The sequence below is a fragment of the Phaenicophaeus curvirostris genome, chromosome 26, assembly GCF_032191515.1.
Source record: "Phaenicophaeus curvirostris isolate KB17595 chromosome 26, BPBGC_Pcur_1.0, whole genome shotgun sequence".
In the NCBI taxonomy this organism is placed as follows: domain Eukaryota; kingdom Metazoa; phylum Chordata; class Aves; order Cuculiformes; family Cuculidae; genus Phaenicophaeus; species Phaenicophaeus curvirostris.
This window is the reverse complement of record NC_091417.1, coordinates 5,376,639-5,391,921: the sequence shown is the minus strand read 5'-3', so window position 1 is coordinate 5,391,921 and position 15,283 is coordinate 5,376,639. Positions and strand designations below refer to the sequence as shown.

The window sequence follows — 15,283 nt, the reverse complement described above, 5'->3', positions numbered from 1 at the left end:
TTTCCAGTAGGGAGAAGAGACCAACATGCACCTCACTGCAATCTCCTTTCAAGGAGTTTTGGATGGAGATGAGGTCTCCCCTCAATACAACTCTCTGGACTTGCCTAGACAGCCAGTTTTTTTTCCCAATGACAATTTGGCCCAACCAAGCCAGGAAGAAGACGAGGAAGAGGAGACTTTGAGGTCTAGTGAAGTTGAATTCTCCTAATATCCTCTTCTTCGATCCTTATAGCCATCATCTCCCAAAGACTTCTCCCCCAGCACAGCTCCCTCCCAGGCAAGAGGAACAGCCTGAGTCCTTGTGCGGCCACTGAATTTCAAGGTCCTGCAGCACTGGGATTTTCCCACGAAAGCAACATGAGGCTCTGAGGCCACAGGGAATATTTCTGGTCAGTGAGGGATACGCTGATGGTCACTGGCTGCGGAGAAGCCAGAGATGTAACTCTCAGACCTAAGGGACAAGAGGAGGCCCACAGTCAGTGCGTTCTGCCCTCCCATTAATCCAGGAATGAGAGAGGGCCCATTGCCCACCCATTTGTTCCCTCCCAATGCAACTGCTTTCTCCCTGGGTCGCTGTAGAGAGCATCCAGAGAGGAAAAGATCACTCAGATTTCGTGGCTGGTCTGCAGCAGGGGTTAAGGAGTGTAAAGAGGGGACTAAGATGTCTCTGAGGACAGAGGTCTGATTTGTAAGATTGACCTGGGCAGCCAAGAGTCAGTGCCCAACAGAGAAAAGGCCAGGTAGGTCCCCCTCCATGTAAACTGGCCTTGGAAGGAGCCTCAAGATCTGGAGAAGTGCAAAAGAAGAAGGGAAAAGGAAGGAACGGAGTGAGTGGAGGAAGGCAATGAGAAACATTGGCCATGTTTTCAGAGAGTTCAGGCTGGCCTCTGCCACAGAGCTAAAACCCTTTGCAGGAGAAGGGAGTCCAGGTCCACCCCTCTCCCAGAAGTGGCCATCATCTCCCTCCTTCTGCCTGGCATCATCGTCACCTGGGAGGCTGTGAACCCAAGGCAACAGTTTTCATGCTGTCTCCAGGCAGACTTGGATGGGCCAGATTGCTTGATCAGGTCTTTGCTCTTGACCCATTAAAATCTTGGATGTTATAGGGTTCTCCTGTCTCTACTGAGATGGTAGCACCCTGTCTACTGACCGTCCCTTGTGCAGAGGGAGGAGCTTTTGTTTCAAAGCAAGCGTCCTGGGAAAGGGGTTTTGTGGGTACATTTTACAGGGAACAAGGCCTGGATGCTGTGATACTGAACAACTCTAACAAGGCCTTGAAACAGAGAGACAAAAGATGAAATAATGCCAGCTGAAAGGATTACAACAGCTAATTCAGTGGGGACCAGTACCAGCTGAAAGAAAAATAATTCAAGAGAACTATCAACATATTTAATTTTAGTGTAAGTTGGTTTCTTAGCATGTGTATTAGATTAGCCAATGATTTGTTAGTAACAGCTTTATGGACAACTACCTTTAACTAATAATACACTGTAGATACTCTCGTAGGCACCCAGTTATGTAATCAAAAAGGGTTTATAAAGAAATAGCTAAGCTCAATAAAGTGAACACTCGCTGATCATATTGATCTCTGCGTTTGATTCCGTGGTGCCCCCATCAACAGGGTTTGGCATTTGCCAGCTGAAGACCTTCAGCAAGAGAAGAAGAAGCAGCATGTTTTGACTCCTCCAGCAGGATTCTAGCCAAGTCCAGCTGCTTGTTGTCAGTGTTCCTGGGTTGCCACCTCTCCCTTTCATGAAGACATCACTACTGAGGCACTGTTTAGTGCCTCAACATCCTCCTCCTGCAGGGAGAGTCCAAGGGAAAATATGCTCCTGTGTGTGTCCTGGCAAACACCCACCCTGGAAAGGGCAGTTGTGAGCCTGGGCTGCCTTGGCTGCTCTGCTCAGCGAGATGGAGGAGCTGAAACCCCTCAGGTTCCTGACAGGAATTGGTGAGCAGCTGTGTGGCATCAGTCTGGGACTGAGTGCCATTCAGGTTCCTCCGTGATACCTCCAGTGTTCCAGCACAAAACCTCCACTGTTTCCATTGGTTTTTCCCCTCCCATCCAGACAAGGAGGTCTGTCTGCCTGTACTCAGTGACCCTCATGAGAGCAGGAGCTGGTCTCAGTAGGGCAACTCTGCCCTGGACTGGTCATGAGCTCCACAGAGCAGCACCTTCCCGTTGCTACAAGGCTTGGTGGTCATAATGGAATCTGTAGCTCCCCATTCACAGAAGTTGATCCAGGTTAAAGAGCACAAGACCCATCAGGGAAAAGGTGCAATAAGGCTGGAAGAACTGATGGCCATGGGCTCAGGAGTAACCAGGAATAACTTCCACAACTCCTAGGGTCAAGGCACAAAAGAAATACCAGTGTGCTGAGTCCTACCCTCTCCTTCCACGGGGAACGGAAAGTGCTCCTCCGTTGCCCCCAAGACAATCCTGCCCAAAAAGCCACCTTTTCTCATGAGCAGATTGGAAGAATTGTCACAGAAGGAAGGATGCAGAGGCCATGGTGTGGATGCAGCACAACTTTAATGAGTCTAAAGAAGAAAAGGAGGTGGCTCCAAGGTAAAACCATGGGCAGCCACCAAGGCATGGAGCAGCTCCTGCAAGGTGTCCATCTGCGTGCCCTGCAGAGGGAGGGTGGCCAACAGGTCCCCACTAGGCTGGCATTGGGACAAGGCAACAGCAAAGAAAAGAGAGAGAAAGGACTGGAAGAAGGAAGCAGTGGCTCAAAGCTCTAAACACAATGCCCCGGAGCTCTGTCTCTTGTCCAGATCGACATTCCGAGGTCTTCAGAGGTTCTTGTCCATCGATGTTGTGAGCAGATTTAGCAGGGCCGACATCTGCTGCCACAGTAGCCGCTGGTGATGCAGGAGAGGTCAAGGCCCCCGGAGGAGATGGGAACGCCGTTAGAGCTGAGGATGTTGCCAACAGCAGCGGAGGTGGAGGAGCCGACGGCGGTGTTCTGAGGGTAGGAGCTGAGGATGGGTCCGGGCAGGGTCACCACCACGGGAGAGGGCTCGATGACCACAACGGAGTCCTGGCACTGCCGCACACAGCACTCATTGCAGCTGCTGGCCAGTGGGCACGGGCCGCAGGGCTGGCAGGGCTGGCACGGGTTGCAGCAGGACATGTCTCTGGGCAAGAGGTGCACCTGGGAGAGAGGAAAGAGAGCATGGGGACACCTGAGGAGCAGCACTGCCCAGACCAAGCTCAGGGGAAGCGAGGCACCTCCTGGACCGGCAGTCACTGCCCAGCTCAAAGCCCAGCGGACAACTCAAACAAGTGCCACATGCTCTCTGGGCAAGACCTGCTCTTTCCTTCCCTCTCCCAGGAGAAGCAGCTCCCAGCCCTGTGCTAGGATTGCCCACAGCAGCTGAGACAGATATAGAGAAGAGATAAGTTCTTGAAGGAGGAGGAGAAGAGGCTTCACACTCACCTGGTTCCCAAGGAGAGGACACAAGAGAAGTGGATGAGAGAGCAGGGAGCTGGGCTGCCTTTTATAGTGCTCCTGCCCTGCCTCAGGTCCAGAGGCTCCCTCTGGGCAAGGGAGAATATTCTGACAAGCTCAAGTCAAACGCAAAGCATCCCAGCTAATGGCATGGGCTGTGTCCTCGGTTCCTGCCCTGCTGCCTTCTCATTTCCTGCCTGATGCCATGGACTTCCCACATGAAGGCTTCTGTAAGTGCTGGGATGAGAAGGCTGAGGATTTCTGGGACAGAAACCCCTAAGTAAAGGCAGAAGGCTCAGTTTCGGAGCTGGTGGTGTAGAGATGCACCTTCCCTGCACAGCTCCACTCTCTATCTCACAGCATCCACGCTCGAGTTGATTGGTCACAATGGTTAGCGAGAGCTTTCTTTTCTCCTCTTGGATATTTGAGAAGCTACAAGTAAGGTGGCAGAGTCCAGTTCTACTGATAATGCCGGCCAGGAAACTCCTTCTCACACAGCACAATTCTATTGATAAGAAAAATGCGAACATATACAAATGGCAACTCAACATGGATCATCCGTGGGGCACGTGAATCTTTTTAGCCCTCTCGATGAGGCCCCATCAACAATATCAGCAATGCCTGAAAGAAATTAAAAGTCTGATTTATTCCACACATTACTTAGCTCCAAACCTGTGGCTCAGCCAGTGCTACTGCCTGATGGACTTGATGTAAGCCATGAGAAGGCCGTTCCTTCCACTGCCCCCGCTAAATTTGAGTGGAGGAGGGGTCCAAAAGGGACTCTCAAATGCTTCCTCAGGACTGGGAAGGGTAGGAGGCAGCGTCCCTAGGAAAACTTCTTTGTTGTGCTGGTAGGGAGGGAAAGAAAAAGACCCAGCATATCTTCCCTCAAGGACAGCCCTTGGGTGACCAGCCAAGGATTGCAGGGTCTCTGCTTCCATCGCAACCATAGGCAGCCCCACCACTGTGCCCCAGTCCAGCATCAGTTGCCTGCACAGCACCCATGCGGCACTTGAGCTGAGTCTTCTCCTGGCACTGACACATTCCTGACCCAGAAATCCTGGAACGCCTCCATCCCAGCATGCAGAAGAAGCTTCCAGGAGGGAAGGGGCATGGCATAAGGCAGGAAATGAACAAGGAGGGTTGGGGAAAACAAGCACCCAGCCCATGTCATTAGCTGGGATGTTTTCCGTCCATCATGAGCACCTTTAGAAAATTGCCACTTCCGTGGAAGCTGCGTCCGAGCCTGAGGCAGGTCAGGGCCACCATAAAAGCCCGTGCAGCTCCTCGCTCTCTCATCCACTTCTCTCGCCTCCTTCTCTTTGGGAACCAGGTGAGTCTGAAGCCCTTTCCTCCCCTCCCTTTCCTGGCCCTGCAGAATCCTGCTCCTCCATCCTGTGCCGGGTAGTGGTGCTGTTTACCATGATAGAGGGATGAAAGGCAAATTTCTGACTCGACTTGTGTTGGGGATTTGTGTTAAGAGGTTCTTCCTTGAAGAAATAGGCAGAAGCTTCACTGGGCTGGACACTTTTCAAGACCGTGTCTGGATGAGGCCAAGAAACCTTTGGCCTCAGTGACCACTTTCAAATATCCCATCTCAGCAATACCTTTAACGTCTTCAAGTGAGCCGATGTATTTGTGGCAAACTGATCCTCCCATGTTTTTCTGTTCCCATTCCTCTCTGCTCTCTCTCCAGGTTCACCTGCAGCCCCCAGACATGTCCTGCTGCAACCCGTGCCAGCCCTGCCAGCCCTGCGGCCCGTGCCCGCTGGCCAGCAGCTGCAATGAGTGCTGTGTGCGGCAGTGCCAGGACTCCGTTGTGGTCATCGAGCCCTCTCCCGTGGTGGTGACCCTGCCCGGACCCATCCTCAGCTCCTTCCCTCAGAACACCGCCGTCGGCTCCTCCACCTCCGCTGCTGTTGGCAGCATCCTTAATTCTAATGGAGTTCCCATCTCCTCCGGGGGCCTTGACCTCTCCTGCATCACCAGCGGCTACTGTGGCAGCAGATGTCGGCCCTGCTAAATCTGCTCACAATATCGATGGACAAGAACCTTTGAAGACATCAGAATATCGGCCCTGCTAAATCTGCTCACAACATCGATGGATAAGAACCTTTGAAGACATCAGAATATCGACCTGGACAAGGGATAGTGTTTTGAGGCATTGTGTTTATAGCTTTGAGCCACTGCTTCCTTCTTCCAGTCCTTTCTCTCTCTTTCCTTTGCTGTTGCCTTGTCCCAATGCCAGCCTAGTGGGGACCTGTTGACCTCCCTCCCTCTGCAGGACAGGCATACGGATGCCCCACAGGAGCTCAATCGTGCCTTGGTGACTTCAGTTTTTTCTACCAGGGAGCCACCTCCTTTTCTTCTTTAGACTCATTAAAGTTGTGCTGCATCCACACCATGGCCTCTGCATCCTTCCTTCTGTGACAATTCTTCCAATCTGCTCATGGGAAAAGGTGGCTTTTTGGACAGGATTGTCTTGAGGGCAACGGAGGAGCATTTTCCATTCCCCGTGGAAGGAGAGGGTAGGACTCAGTGCACTGGTATTCCTTTTGTGCCTTGAAACCTGGAGTTGCAGAAGTTATTCCTGGTTACTCCTGAGCCCATGGTCATCAGTCCTTCCAGCCTTATTGCACCTTTTCCCTGATGGATCTTGTGCTCTGTGCCCTGGAGCACCTTCTGTGAATGGGTACAGATTCCATTATGACCACCAAGCCTTGTAGCAACGGGAAGGTGCTGCTCTGTGGAGCTCATGACCAGTCCAGGGCAGATTTTGCCCTACTGAGACCAGCTCCTGCTCTCCCGATGGTCACTGAGTACAGGCTGACAGACTCCCTGGTGTCTGGATAGGAGGGGAAACATCCACGGAAACGGTGGAGAGTTCAGGCTTGAAGACTGGTGGTATCAGGGATGAATCTGAACGGCACTTGGTCTCAGACTGATGCCACACAGCTGCTCACCAATTCCTGTCAGGAACCTGAGGGGTTTCAGCTCCTCCAATTCGCTGAGCAGGGCAGCCAAGGCAGTCCAGGCTGTCAACTGCCCTTGCCAGGGTGGGTAAACAAGACACAGACAGGAGCAGTTTCCCTTGGACTCATCCTGCAGGAGGAGGATGGTGAGGCACTACAGAGTTGGGGACAGGATGCCACCGCTGTCAGTAGTGATGTCTTCATGAAAGGGAGAGATGGCAACCCAGGAACACTGATAACAAGCAGCTGGATTTGGCTAGAATCCTGCTGGAAGAGTCAAGACATGCAGCTCCAGCTTCTGTTGGTGAAGGGCTTCAGCTGGCAAATGCCAAACCACTTTTCCAGGATGCTTGCTTTGAAAAAATAGCTCCTCCCTCCGCTCAAGGGCTAATCAGTAGACAGGGCTCTCCCATCTCAACAGAGACAGGAGAACCCTGTAACCTCTAAGATTTTAATGGGTCAAGAGCAAGGACCTGATCAAGCAACCTTGCACATCCAAGTTTGCCTGGATTCAGCATGAAAACTGTTGGCTTGGGTTCACCGCCTCCCAGGTGATGATGATTCCAGGCAGAAGGAGGGAGATCATGGCCACTTCTGTGAGAGGGGTGGACGTGCCTGGCCCTCTCTCTGTTAGACACTGACTCTTGGCTTCCCACGTCAATCTTACCACTCAGTCCCCCCTCCTCAAAGACTTCTTAATCCCTCCTTTACACTCTTTAACCTCTGCTGCAGCCCAGCCACAAAATCTGAGTGATCCTTTCATCTCTGGTTGCTCTCTACAGCCACCCAGGGAGAAAGCAGTTGCATTGGGAGGGAACAAATGTGTGAGCAATGGGCCCTCTCTCATTCCTGGATTAATGGGAGGGCAGAACGCACTGACTGTGGGCCTCCTCCGGTCCCTTAAGTCTGAGAGTGACGTCTCTGGCTTCTCCACAGCCAGTGACCATCAGTGTATCCCTCACTGTCCAGAATATTCCCCTTGGCCTCAGAGGCACATGCTGCTTTCATGGGAAAATCCCAGTGCTGCAGGAGGACCTGGCAGGTCAGTGACCGCAGAAGGACTCAGGGCTGTTCCTCTTGCTTGGGAGGGAGCTGTGCTGTCGGAGAAGCCTTTGGGAGATGATGGCTATAAGGATGGAGGAAAAGGATATTAGGAGAATTCAACTTCACTAGACCTCAAAGTCTCCTCTTCCTCTTCTTCTTCCTGGCTTGTGTTCGCTAAAATTTCATTGGAAAAAAACTGGCTGGTAAGGCAAGTCCAGAGAGTTGTATTGAGGGGAGACCTCATCACCATGAAAAACTCCTTGAAAGGAGATTGCAGTGAGGTGCATGTTGGTCTCTTCTCCCAATTGGAAAGAGATAAGATGTGAGGAAATGGCCACAAGTGTCCCCAGGGAAAGTTTACACTGGGAATGAGGAAAAATTATTTGAGTCAAAGAAGGTGAAGCCCTGTCAGAGGCCGACCTGGTCAGTGGCTGAGTCCGAATATCTAGAAGTGTTACAAGAACACGTGGCAGTGGCGTTTAAGGACGTATATTTAAAGACATCGAAGGGTTGCACTGATGGGATGATCTGATGATCTTAGAGATTTGCTTGAACCTTTATGGTTCCTTGATTTACCTAGAGCCAGAATAGCTGCTGACCGCATCCAGTTGCCTATCAGCGACAGGTCCCCTCTCATTTAGGGCAGCAGTGCTTGGGCTTTGCATAAAGAGAACGAGTTCCGACTCCAAGGAATCCAGGCCCATCTGGGAAGAGGTGAAGTAAGGCAAGAAGGACCAATGGCCTTGGGCTGGAGAGTAACCAGGAACATCTTCTGTGTCTCCAAGTTTCATGTAAAAGAATTCAATGCAGTGTACTGAGTCCTACCCTCTGGTTCCTTGGGGATTGAGCAAGGCTCCTCTGTTGCGCTGAACCCAATGCCCTCCAAAAAGCTCCTTTTCCCCTGAAGAAACTGGAAGAGCTGACAGAGATCAAAAGAGGACACAGAGGCTCAGGCTTGGATGCAGCACGCCTTTAATTAGCAACAGCAAAGGAATAAGAGAGAACAGAGTGGAAGAAGGGAAAAACTGGCTCAAAGCTCTAAACACAATGCCTCAAAGCACTTCTGTGCACCACCACGTTCTGAGGTTTTAGGAGGTGCTTTTGCAGGCACATTTCCAGCAGGTTTAGCAGGGCCGACATCTGCTGCCACAGTAGCCGCTGGTGATGCAGGAGAGGTCAAGGCCCCCGGAGGAGATGGGAACTCCATTAGAATTAAGGATGCTGCCAACAGCAGCGGAGGTGGAGGAGCCCACAACGGTGTTCTGAGGGAAGGAGCTGAGTATGGGTCCGGGCAGGGTCACCACCACCGCGGAGGGCTGGATGGCGATGGTGGAGCTCTGGCACTGCCGCACACAGCACTCATTGCAGCTGCTGGCCAGCGGGCACGGGCCGCAGGGCTGGCAGGGCTGGCACGGGTTGCAGCAGGACATGTCTGGGGGCTGGAGGTGAACCTGGAGAGAGAGCAGAGAGGAATCAGAGCACAGAGATATGGAAGGAGCACTTCACTACAAATCCACCACATCACTGCAAAGGGGTCAAATAGATCTGCTGAGATGGGAGGTAGAACGCTGCCCGTGAGGTAAAAGGGTTTCTTGGCCTCATCCAGATACGGTCTTGAAAAGTGTCCCCAGCCCCAGTGAAGCTGCTGCCTGTTTCTTCAAGGAAGAGCCTCTTCACACAAGAAACCTGTACAACTTGAATCAGAAATTGTCCTTTTTTACCCCTCCCATGATAAGCAGCACTACTACCCGGCACAGGATGGAGGAGCAGGATTCTGCAGGGCCAGGAAAGGGAGGGGAGGAAAGGGCTTCAGACTCACCTGGTTCCCAAAGAGAAGGAGGAGAGAGAAGTGGATGAGAGAGCGAGGAGCTGCACGGGCTTTTATGGTGGCCCTGACCTGCCTCAGGCTCGGACGCAGCTTCCACGGAAGTGGCAATTTTCTAAAGGTGCTCATGATGGACGGAAAACATCCCAGCTAATGACATGGGCTGGGTGCTTGTTTTCCCCAACCCTCCTTGTTCATTTCCTGCCTTATGCCATGCCCCTTCCCTCCTGGAAGCTTCTTCTGCGTGCTGGGATGGAGGCGTTCCAGGATTTCTGGGTCAGGAATGTGTCAGTGCCAGGAGAAGACTCAGCTCAAGTGCCGCATGGGTGCTGTGCAGGCAACTGATGCTGGACTGGGGCACAGTGGTGGGGCTGCCGGTGGCTGCGTTGGCAGGCAGAGACCCTGCAATCCTTGGCTGGTCACCCAAGGGCTGTCCTTGAGGGAAGATATGCTGGGTCTTTTTCTTTCCCTCCCTGCCTGCATAACGAAGAGTTTTTCCTAGGGATGCTGCCTGCTTCCCTGCCCGATCCTGAGGAAGCATTTGAGAGTCCCTTTTGGCACCCCCATTCAAATACAGCAAGGGCAGAGGGCTTGGCATATACATCAAAGGCTTCCTTTGAGCTTGTGTAGGACCCTCTGGGTGCCATGCTCTCCCTCAGCTATGTCAGCCACATTAATCATCTTGGTGCCACCTGTAGACTTACAAAGGCTGCACCTGATCCCGTTGTCAATGAACCATTGTCCTGTGTCCCAGCCTCCACTTCCTCTGGGAATGGTCCCAGGACCACTTGTGCAACCTCCTTCCTCCCACCATCCAAGATATTTTGCTTCTTTCTTAAACAGTCAGTAGAGCGGCCCCAAAAAAGTATTGGATGGAGGCAGCGGCTGAGATAAAGAAGACTTCGATGATTTGGAATGGAGCACTGAGGTCCCTTTGAGAGGAGGAGGCAGCCAGGGCACGGCCAACACTGACACCACGCAAAAATCTGTACCCATTCCATACAGAAGAGATCCCACAGGGATCCTACATGGAGGGAGAGAGGTCAGAAGATCCCCCACATTGGCTTTGAGCGTCGCGTAGCCCAGAAGAATGGAAGACAAGAAAGAGTTGGGAGGGAAAGACGAAGATGTGAAAAGTCAAAGATGTTCCTTCTTTAGCAGGGGGCTTGGAAAAAACCCCTGGGAAAGATCCCTCTCATCTAAAGCTCTCTGTGATTCTATGTCCAGAGATTCTCTGTCATGTGGGATTCCTTGGGCATCCAAGGGGAAACACAGGAATGGTGCCTGTTTCCTGACAACGTTGCCACAATCAAGCCCGCAGCAATGAGCCAGGCACACATCAGCTGCCTGCACGGGATGCCACCAGCACTGAAGCTGAGCCTTCCGCCCATACTTGGGTGTTTCTGTCCCAGAAATCCTCAGCCTTCTCATCCCGGCACTGACAGAATCCTTCATGTGGGAAAGCACAGGGCATCAGGCAGGAAATGAGAAGGCAGCAGGGCAGGAACCGAGGACACAGCCCATGCCATTAGCTGGGATGCTTTGCGTTTGACGTGAGCTTGTCAGAATATTCTCCCTTGCCCAGAGGGAGCCTCTGGGCCTGAGGCAGGGCAGGAGCACTATAAAAGGCAGCCCAGCTCCCTGCTCTCTCATCCACTTCTCTTGTGTCCTCTCCCTGGGAACCAGGTGAGTGTGAAGCCTCTTCTCCTCCTCCTTTAAGACCAGGTCTGTTCATCCATGTCTGTCTCAGCTGCTGTTTACTGCCCTAGCACAGGGCTGGGAGCTGCTTCTCCTGGGAGAGGGAAGGAAAGAGCAGGTCTTGCCCAGAGAGCATGTGGGACTTGTTTGAGTTGTCCGCTGGGCTTTGAGCTGGGCAGTGACTGCCGGTCCAGGAGGTGCCTCGCTTCCCCTGAGCTTGGTCTGGGCAGTGCTTCTCTTCAGGTGTCCCCATGTTCTCTTTCCTCTCTCCCAGGTGCACCTCTTGCCCAGAGACATGTCCTGCTGCAACCCGTGCCAGCCCTGCCAGCCCTGTGGCCCGTGCCCGCTGGCCAGCAGCTGCAATGAGTGCTGTGTGCGGCAGTGCCAGGACTCCGTTGTGGTCATCGAGCCCTCTCCCGTGGTGGTGACCCTGCCCGGACCCATCCTCAGCTCCTACCCTCAGAACACCGCCGTCGGCTCCTCCACCTCCGCTGCTGTTGGCAGCATCCTCAGCTCTAACGGCGTTCCCATCTCCTCCGGGGGCCTTGACCTCTCCTGCATCACCAGCGGCTACTGTGGCAGCAGATGTCGGCCCTGTTAAACCTGCTCACAACATCGATGGACAAGAACCTCTGAAGACCTCGGAATGTCGATCTGGACGAGAGACAGAGCGCCGGGGCATTGTGTTTAGAGCTTTGAGCCACTGCTTCCTTCTTCCAGTCCTTTCTCTCTCTTTTCTTTGCTGTTGCCTTGTCCCAATGCCAGCCTAGTGGGGACCTGTTGGCCACCCTCCCTCTGCAGGGCACGCAGATGGACACCTTGCAGGAGCTGCTCCATGCCTTGGTGGCTGCCCATGGTTTTACCTTGGAGCCACCTCCTTTTCTTCTTTAGACTCATTAAAGTTGTGCTGCATCCACACCATGGCCTCTGAGTCCTTCCTTCTGTGACAATTCTTCCAATCTGCTCATGGGAAAAGGTGGCTTTCTGGACAGGATTGTCTTGGGGGCAACAGGGGATCGTTTTCCATTCCCCGTGGAAGGAGAGGGTAGGACTCAGCGCACTGGTATTTCTTTTGTGCCTTGAAACCTGGAGTTGCGGAAGTTATTCCTGGTTACTCCTGAGCCCATGGCCATCAGTCCTTCCAGTCTCATTGACCCCTGTTGTCTGGATAGGAGGGGAAACATCAATTCAAATGGTGGACACTTTGGGCTTGAACACTGGAGGCATCAGGGAGGAATCTGAATGGCTCACCTTTCCAGGCTGATGCCACACAGCAGCTCAACAATGCCCATCAGGAACCTGAGGGGTTTCTGCTCATCAGTCTCGCTGAGCGGAGCAGCCAAGGCAGCCCAGGCTGTCAAGTGCCCTTTGCAGGGTGGGTGTTTGCCAGGACACAGACAGGAGCAGTTTCCCTTGGACTCTCCCCGCAGGAGGAGGATGTTGAGGCACTAAAGAGTTAGAGACAGGATGCCATCACTCTGCGTTGTGGTGTCTTCCCAAAAGGAAGAAATGGTAACCTAGGAACACTGACAACAAGCAGCTGGACTTGGCAAGAATCCTGCTGGAGGTTTCAAAACATGCAGCTCCGGCTTCTCCTGCGGAAGGACATCAGCTGGCCAATGCCAAACCACTTTCCCAGGACGCTTGCTTTGAAACAAAAGCTCCTCCCCTCTGCACAAGGGACCGTCAGTAGATAGGGCTCTACCATCTCAACAGAGACAGGACAACACTGTAACCTCCAAGATTTTAATGGGTCAAGAGCAAAGACCTGATCAAGGAATCTAGCCCATCCAAGTCTGCCTGGAGACAGCATGAAAACTGTTGCCTTGGGTTCACAGCCTCCCAGGTGGTGATGATGCCAGGCAGAAGGAGGGAGATGATGGCCACTTCTGTGAGAGGGGTGGACCTGGACTCTCTTCTCCTGCAACGGGTTTGAGCTCTGCGAGAGGGGCCAGACTGAACTCTCTGAAAACATGGCCAATGTTTCTCATTGCCTTCCTCCACTCCCTCCGTTCCTTCCTTTTCCCTTCTTCTTTTCCACTGCTCCAGATCTTGAGGCTTCTTCCAAGGCCAGTTTACATGGAGGGGGACCTACCTGGCCTTTTCTCTGTTGGGCACTGACTCTTGGCTGCCCAGGTCAATCTTACCAATCAGACCTCTGTCCTCAGAGACATCTTAGTCCCCTCCTTACACTCCTTAACCCCTGCTGCAGCCCAGCCACAAAATCTGAGTGATCCTTTCCTTCCTGGATTCTCTCTAAAGCGACCTAGGAAGAAAGAAATTGTACTGGGAGGGAACAAATGGGTGAGCAATGGGCCCTCTCTCATTCCTGGATTGATGGGAGGGCAGGACACACTGACTGTGGGCCTCCCCCTTTCCCTTAGCTCTGAGAGTTACATCTCTGGCTTCTCCACAGCCAGTGACCATCGGCATATCCCTCACGGACCAGAAATATTCCCCTTGGCCTCAGAAGCTGATCTCAGCTCATGCTGCCTTCGTGGGAGAATCCCAGTGCTGCAGGAGGACCTGGCAGGTCAGCAGCCACACAAGCACTCAGGGCTGTTCCTCCTGCTTAGGAGGGAGCTGTGCTGTGGGAGAAGCCTTGGTCAGATGATGGCTGTAAGGATGGAAGGAGAGTATACTAGGAGAATTCAACTTCACTAGACCTCAAAGTCTCCTCTTCCTCGTCTTCTTCCTGACTTGGTTGGGCCAAATTTTCATTGGGAAAAAAACCTGGCTGTCTAGGCAAGTCCAGAGAGTTGTATTGAGGGGAGACCTCATCACCTCCTTGAAAGGAGATTGCAGTGAGGTGCATGTTGGTCTCTTCTCCCTACTGGAAAGAGATAAGATGTGTGGAAATGGCCACAAGTGTCCCCAGGAGAAGTTTAGACTGGGTATAAGGAAATATTACCCGACTGAAAGAAGGTGAAGCCCTGGCAGAGGCCAACCAGGTCAGTAGTTGAGTCTAAATACCTGGAAGTGTTACAAGAACGCATGGCCGTGACCTGTAAGGACGTGGCTTTGAAGACATCGAAGGGTTGCACTGATGGAAAGATGTGATGATCTTAGAGGTTTGCTTGAACCTTTATGGTTCTATGATTCCCAAAAGCCAGAGGAGCTGCTGAACGCTACCAGTGGCCTCCCAGCGACAAGGCCCAGAAGTGCTTGGACTTCCCATGAAGAGAATGTACTCTGGAACCAAGCACTCCAGACCCATCTGGGAAGAGGTGAAGTAAGGCAAGAAGGACCAATGGCCATGGGCTGAAGAGAAGCAGGAATGTCTTGGGCACCTCCAAAGTCATGTCAAAAACAAATGCAAGGCAGTGAACCGAGTCCTACCCTCTGGTTCCTTGGGCATTGAGCAAGGCTCTCTGGTTGCACTAAGCCAAATGCCCTCCGAAAATCTCCTTTTCCCCTGAAGAAACTGGAAGAGTTGACAGAGAACAAAAGAGGACTCAGAGGCCCAGGCTTGGATGCAGCACGCCTTTAATTGGCAACAGCAAAGGAATAAGAGAGAACAGAGTGGAAGAAGGGAAAAAATGGCTCAAAGCTCTAAACACAATGCCTCAAAGCACTTCTGTGCACCACCACGTTCTGAGGTTTTAGGAGGTGCTTTTGCAGGCACATTTCCAGCAGGTTTAGCAGGGCCGACATCTGCTGCCACAGTAGCCGCTGGTGATGCAGGAGAGGTCAAGGCCCCCGGAGGAGATGGGAACGCCGTTAGAGCTGAGGATGCTGCCAACAGCAGCGGAGGTGGAGGAGCCCACAACGGTGTTCTGAGGGAAGGAGCTGAGGATGGGTCCGGGCAGGGTCACCACCACCGCGGAGGGCTGGATGGCGATGGTGGAGCTCTGGCACTGCCGCACACAGCACTCATTGCAGCTGCTGGCCAGCGGGCACGGGCCGCAGGGCTGGCAGGGCTGGCACGGGTTGCAGCAGGACATGTCTGGGGGCTGGAGGTGAACCTGGAGAGAGAGCAGAGAGGAATCAGAGCACAGAGACATGGGAGGAGCACTTTACAACGAATCCACCACATCACTGCAAAGGGGTCAAATAGATCTGGTGAGATGGGAGTTAGAACATTGCCAGTGAGACAAAAGGGTTTCTTGGCCTCATCCAGACACACTATCATAAAGTGTCACCAGCCCCAGTGAAGCTGCTGCCTATTTCTTCAAGGAAGAACCTCTTCCAGCAAGTCCTCAATACGACTTGAGTCAGAAATTTTCTCTTCTTCACCCTCCCATGATAAGCAGCACTACTATCCTGCAGAGGATGGAGGAGCAGGATTC

The 15,283-nt window shown here is 52.7% G+C and overlaps 5 protein-coding genes across 5 annotated transcripts; 2 read left to right on the top strand and 3 right to left on the bottom strand.

Annotated features, from left to right (window-relative positions):
- Positions 1-2,608: 2,608 nt before the first annotated feature.
- LOC138731088 (feather keratin Cos1-1/Cos1-3/Cos2-1-like) lies at positions 2,609-3,168 on the bottom strand. The gene has a single exon (XM_069876801.1). It carries the CDS (start codon positions 3,135-3,137, stop codon positions 2,832-2,834), a length of 306 nt encoding a protein of 101 aa, XP_069732902.1. The 5' UTR covers positions 3,138-3,168; the 3' UTR covers positions 2,609-2,831.
- Positions 3,169-5,152: 1,984 nt separating this feature from the next.
- On the top strand, positions 5,153-5,496 carry LOC138731089 (feather keratin Cos1-1/Cos1-3/Cos2-1-like). Its single transcript, XM_069876802.1, has one exon. The coding sequence runs from the start codon at positions 5,173-5,175 to the stop codon at positions 5,476-5,478; it is 306 nt and encodes a 101-aa protein (XP_069732903.1). The 5' UTR covers positions 5,153-5,172; the 3' UTR covers positions 5,479-5,496.
- A 2,998-nt stretch (positions 5,497-8,494) lies between these two features.
- On the bottom strand, positions 8,495-10,727 carry LOC138731240 (feather keratin Cos1-2-like). The gene is made up of 2 exons (XM_069877052.1): positions 10,644-10,727; positions 8,495-8,922 (listed from the first exon to the last, which is right to left on the bottom strand). The coding sequence occupies exons 1-2, from the start codon at positions 10,725-10,727 to the stop codon at positions 8,596-8,598; spliced, it is 411 nt and encodes a 136-aa protein (XP_069733153.1). The 3' UTR covers positions 8,495-8,595.
- Positions 10,728-11,262: 535 nt separating this feature from the next.
- LOC138731326 (feather keratin Cos1-1/Cos1-3/Cos2-1-like) lies at positions 11,263-11,615 on the top strand. Its single transcript, XM_069877179.1, has one exon. It carries the CDS (start codon positions 11,290-11,292, stop codon positions 11,593-11,595), a length of 306 nt encoding a protein of 101 aa, XP_069733280.1. The 5' UTR covers positions 11,263-11,289; the 3' UTR covers positions 11,596-11,615.
- Positions 11,616-14,531: 2,916 nt separating this feature from the next.
- On the bottom strand, positions 14,532-14,981 carry LOC138731136 (feather keratin Cos1-2). Its single transcript, XM_069876876.1, has one exon. It carries the CDS (start codon positions 14,936-14,938, stop codon positions 14,633-14,635), a length of 306 nt encoding a protein of 101 aa, XP_069732977.1. The 5' UTR covers positions 14,939-14,981; the 3' UTR covers positions 14,532-14,632.
- Between the last annotated feature and the right edge of the window lie 302 nt (positions 14,982-15,283).

Coding starts and splice junctions, on each gene's coding strand:
- LOC138731240 (XM_069877052.1), bottom strand. CDS start 10,727: ATGAGAAGGCTGAGGATTTCTGGGACAGAAACACCCAAGTATGGGCGG. Junction 8,923..10,643: donor GCTGGTGGCATCCCGTGCAG/GCAGCTGATGTG, acceptor CTCTCTCTCCAG/GTTCACCTCCAGCCCCCAGA.
- LOC138731089 (XM_069876802.1), top strand. CDS start 5,173: ATGTCCTGCTGCAACCCGTGCCAGCCCTGCCAGCCCTGCGGCCCGTGC.
- LOC138731326 (XM_069877179.1), top strand. CDS start 11,290: ATGTCCTGCTGCAACCCGTGCCAGCCCTGCCAGCCCTGTGGCCCGTGC.
- LOC138731136 (XM_069876876.1), bottom strand. CDS start 14,938: ATGTCCTGCTGCAACCCGTGCCAGCCCTGCCAGCCCTGCGGCCCGTGC.
- LOC138731088 (XM_069876801.1), bottom strand. CDS start 3,137: ATGTCCTGCTGCAACCCGTGCCAGCCCTGCCAGCCCTGCGGCCCGTGC.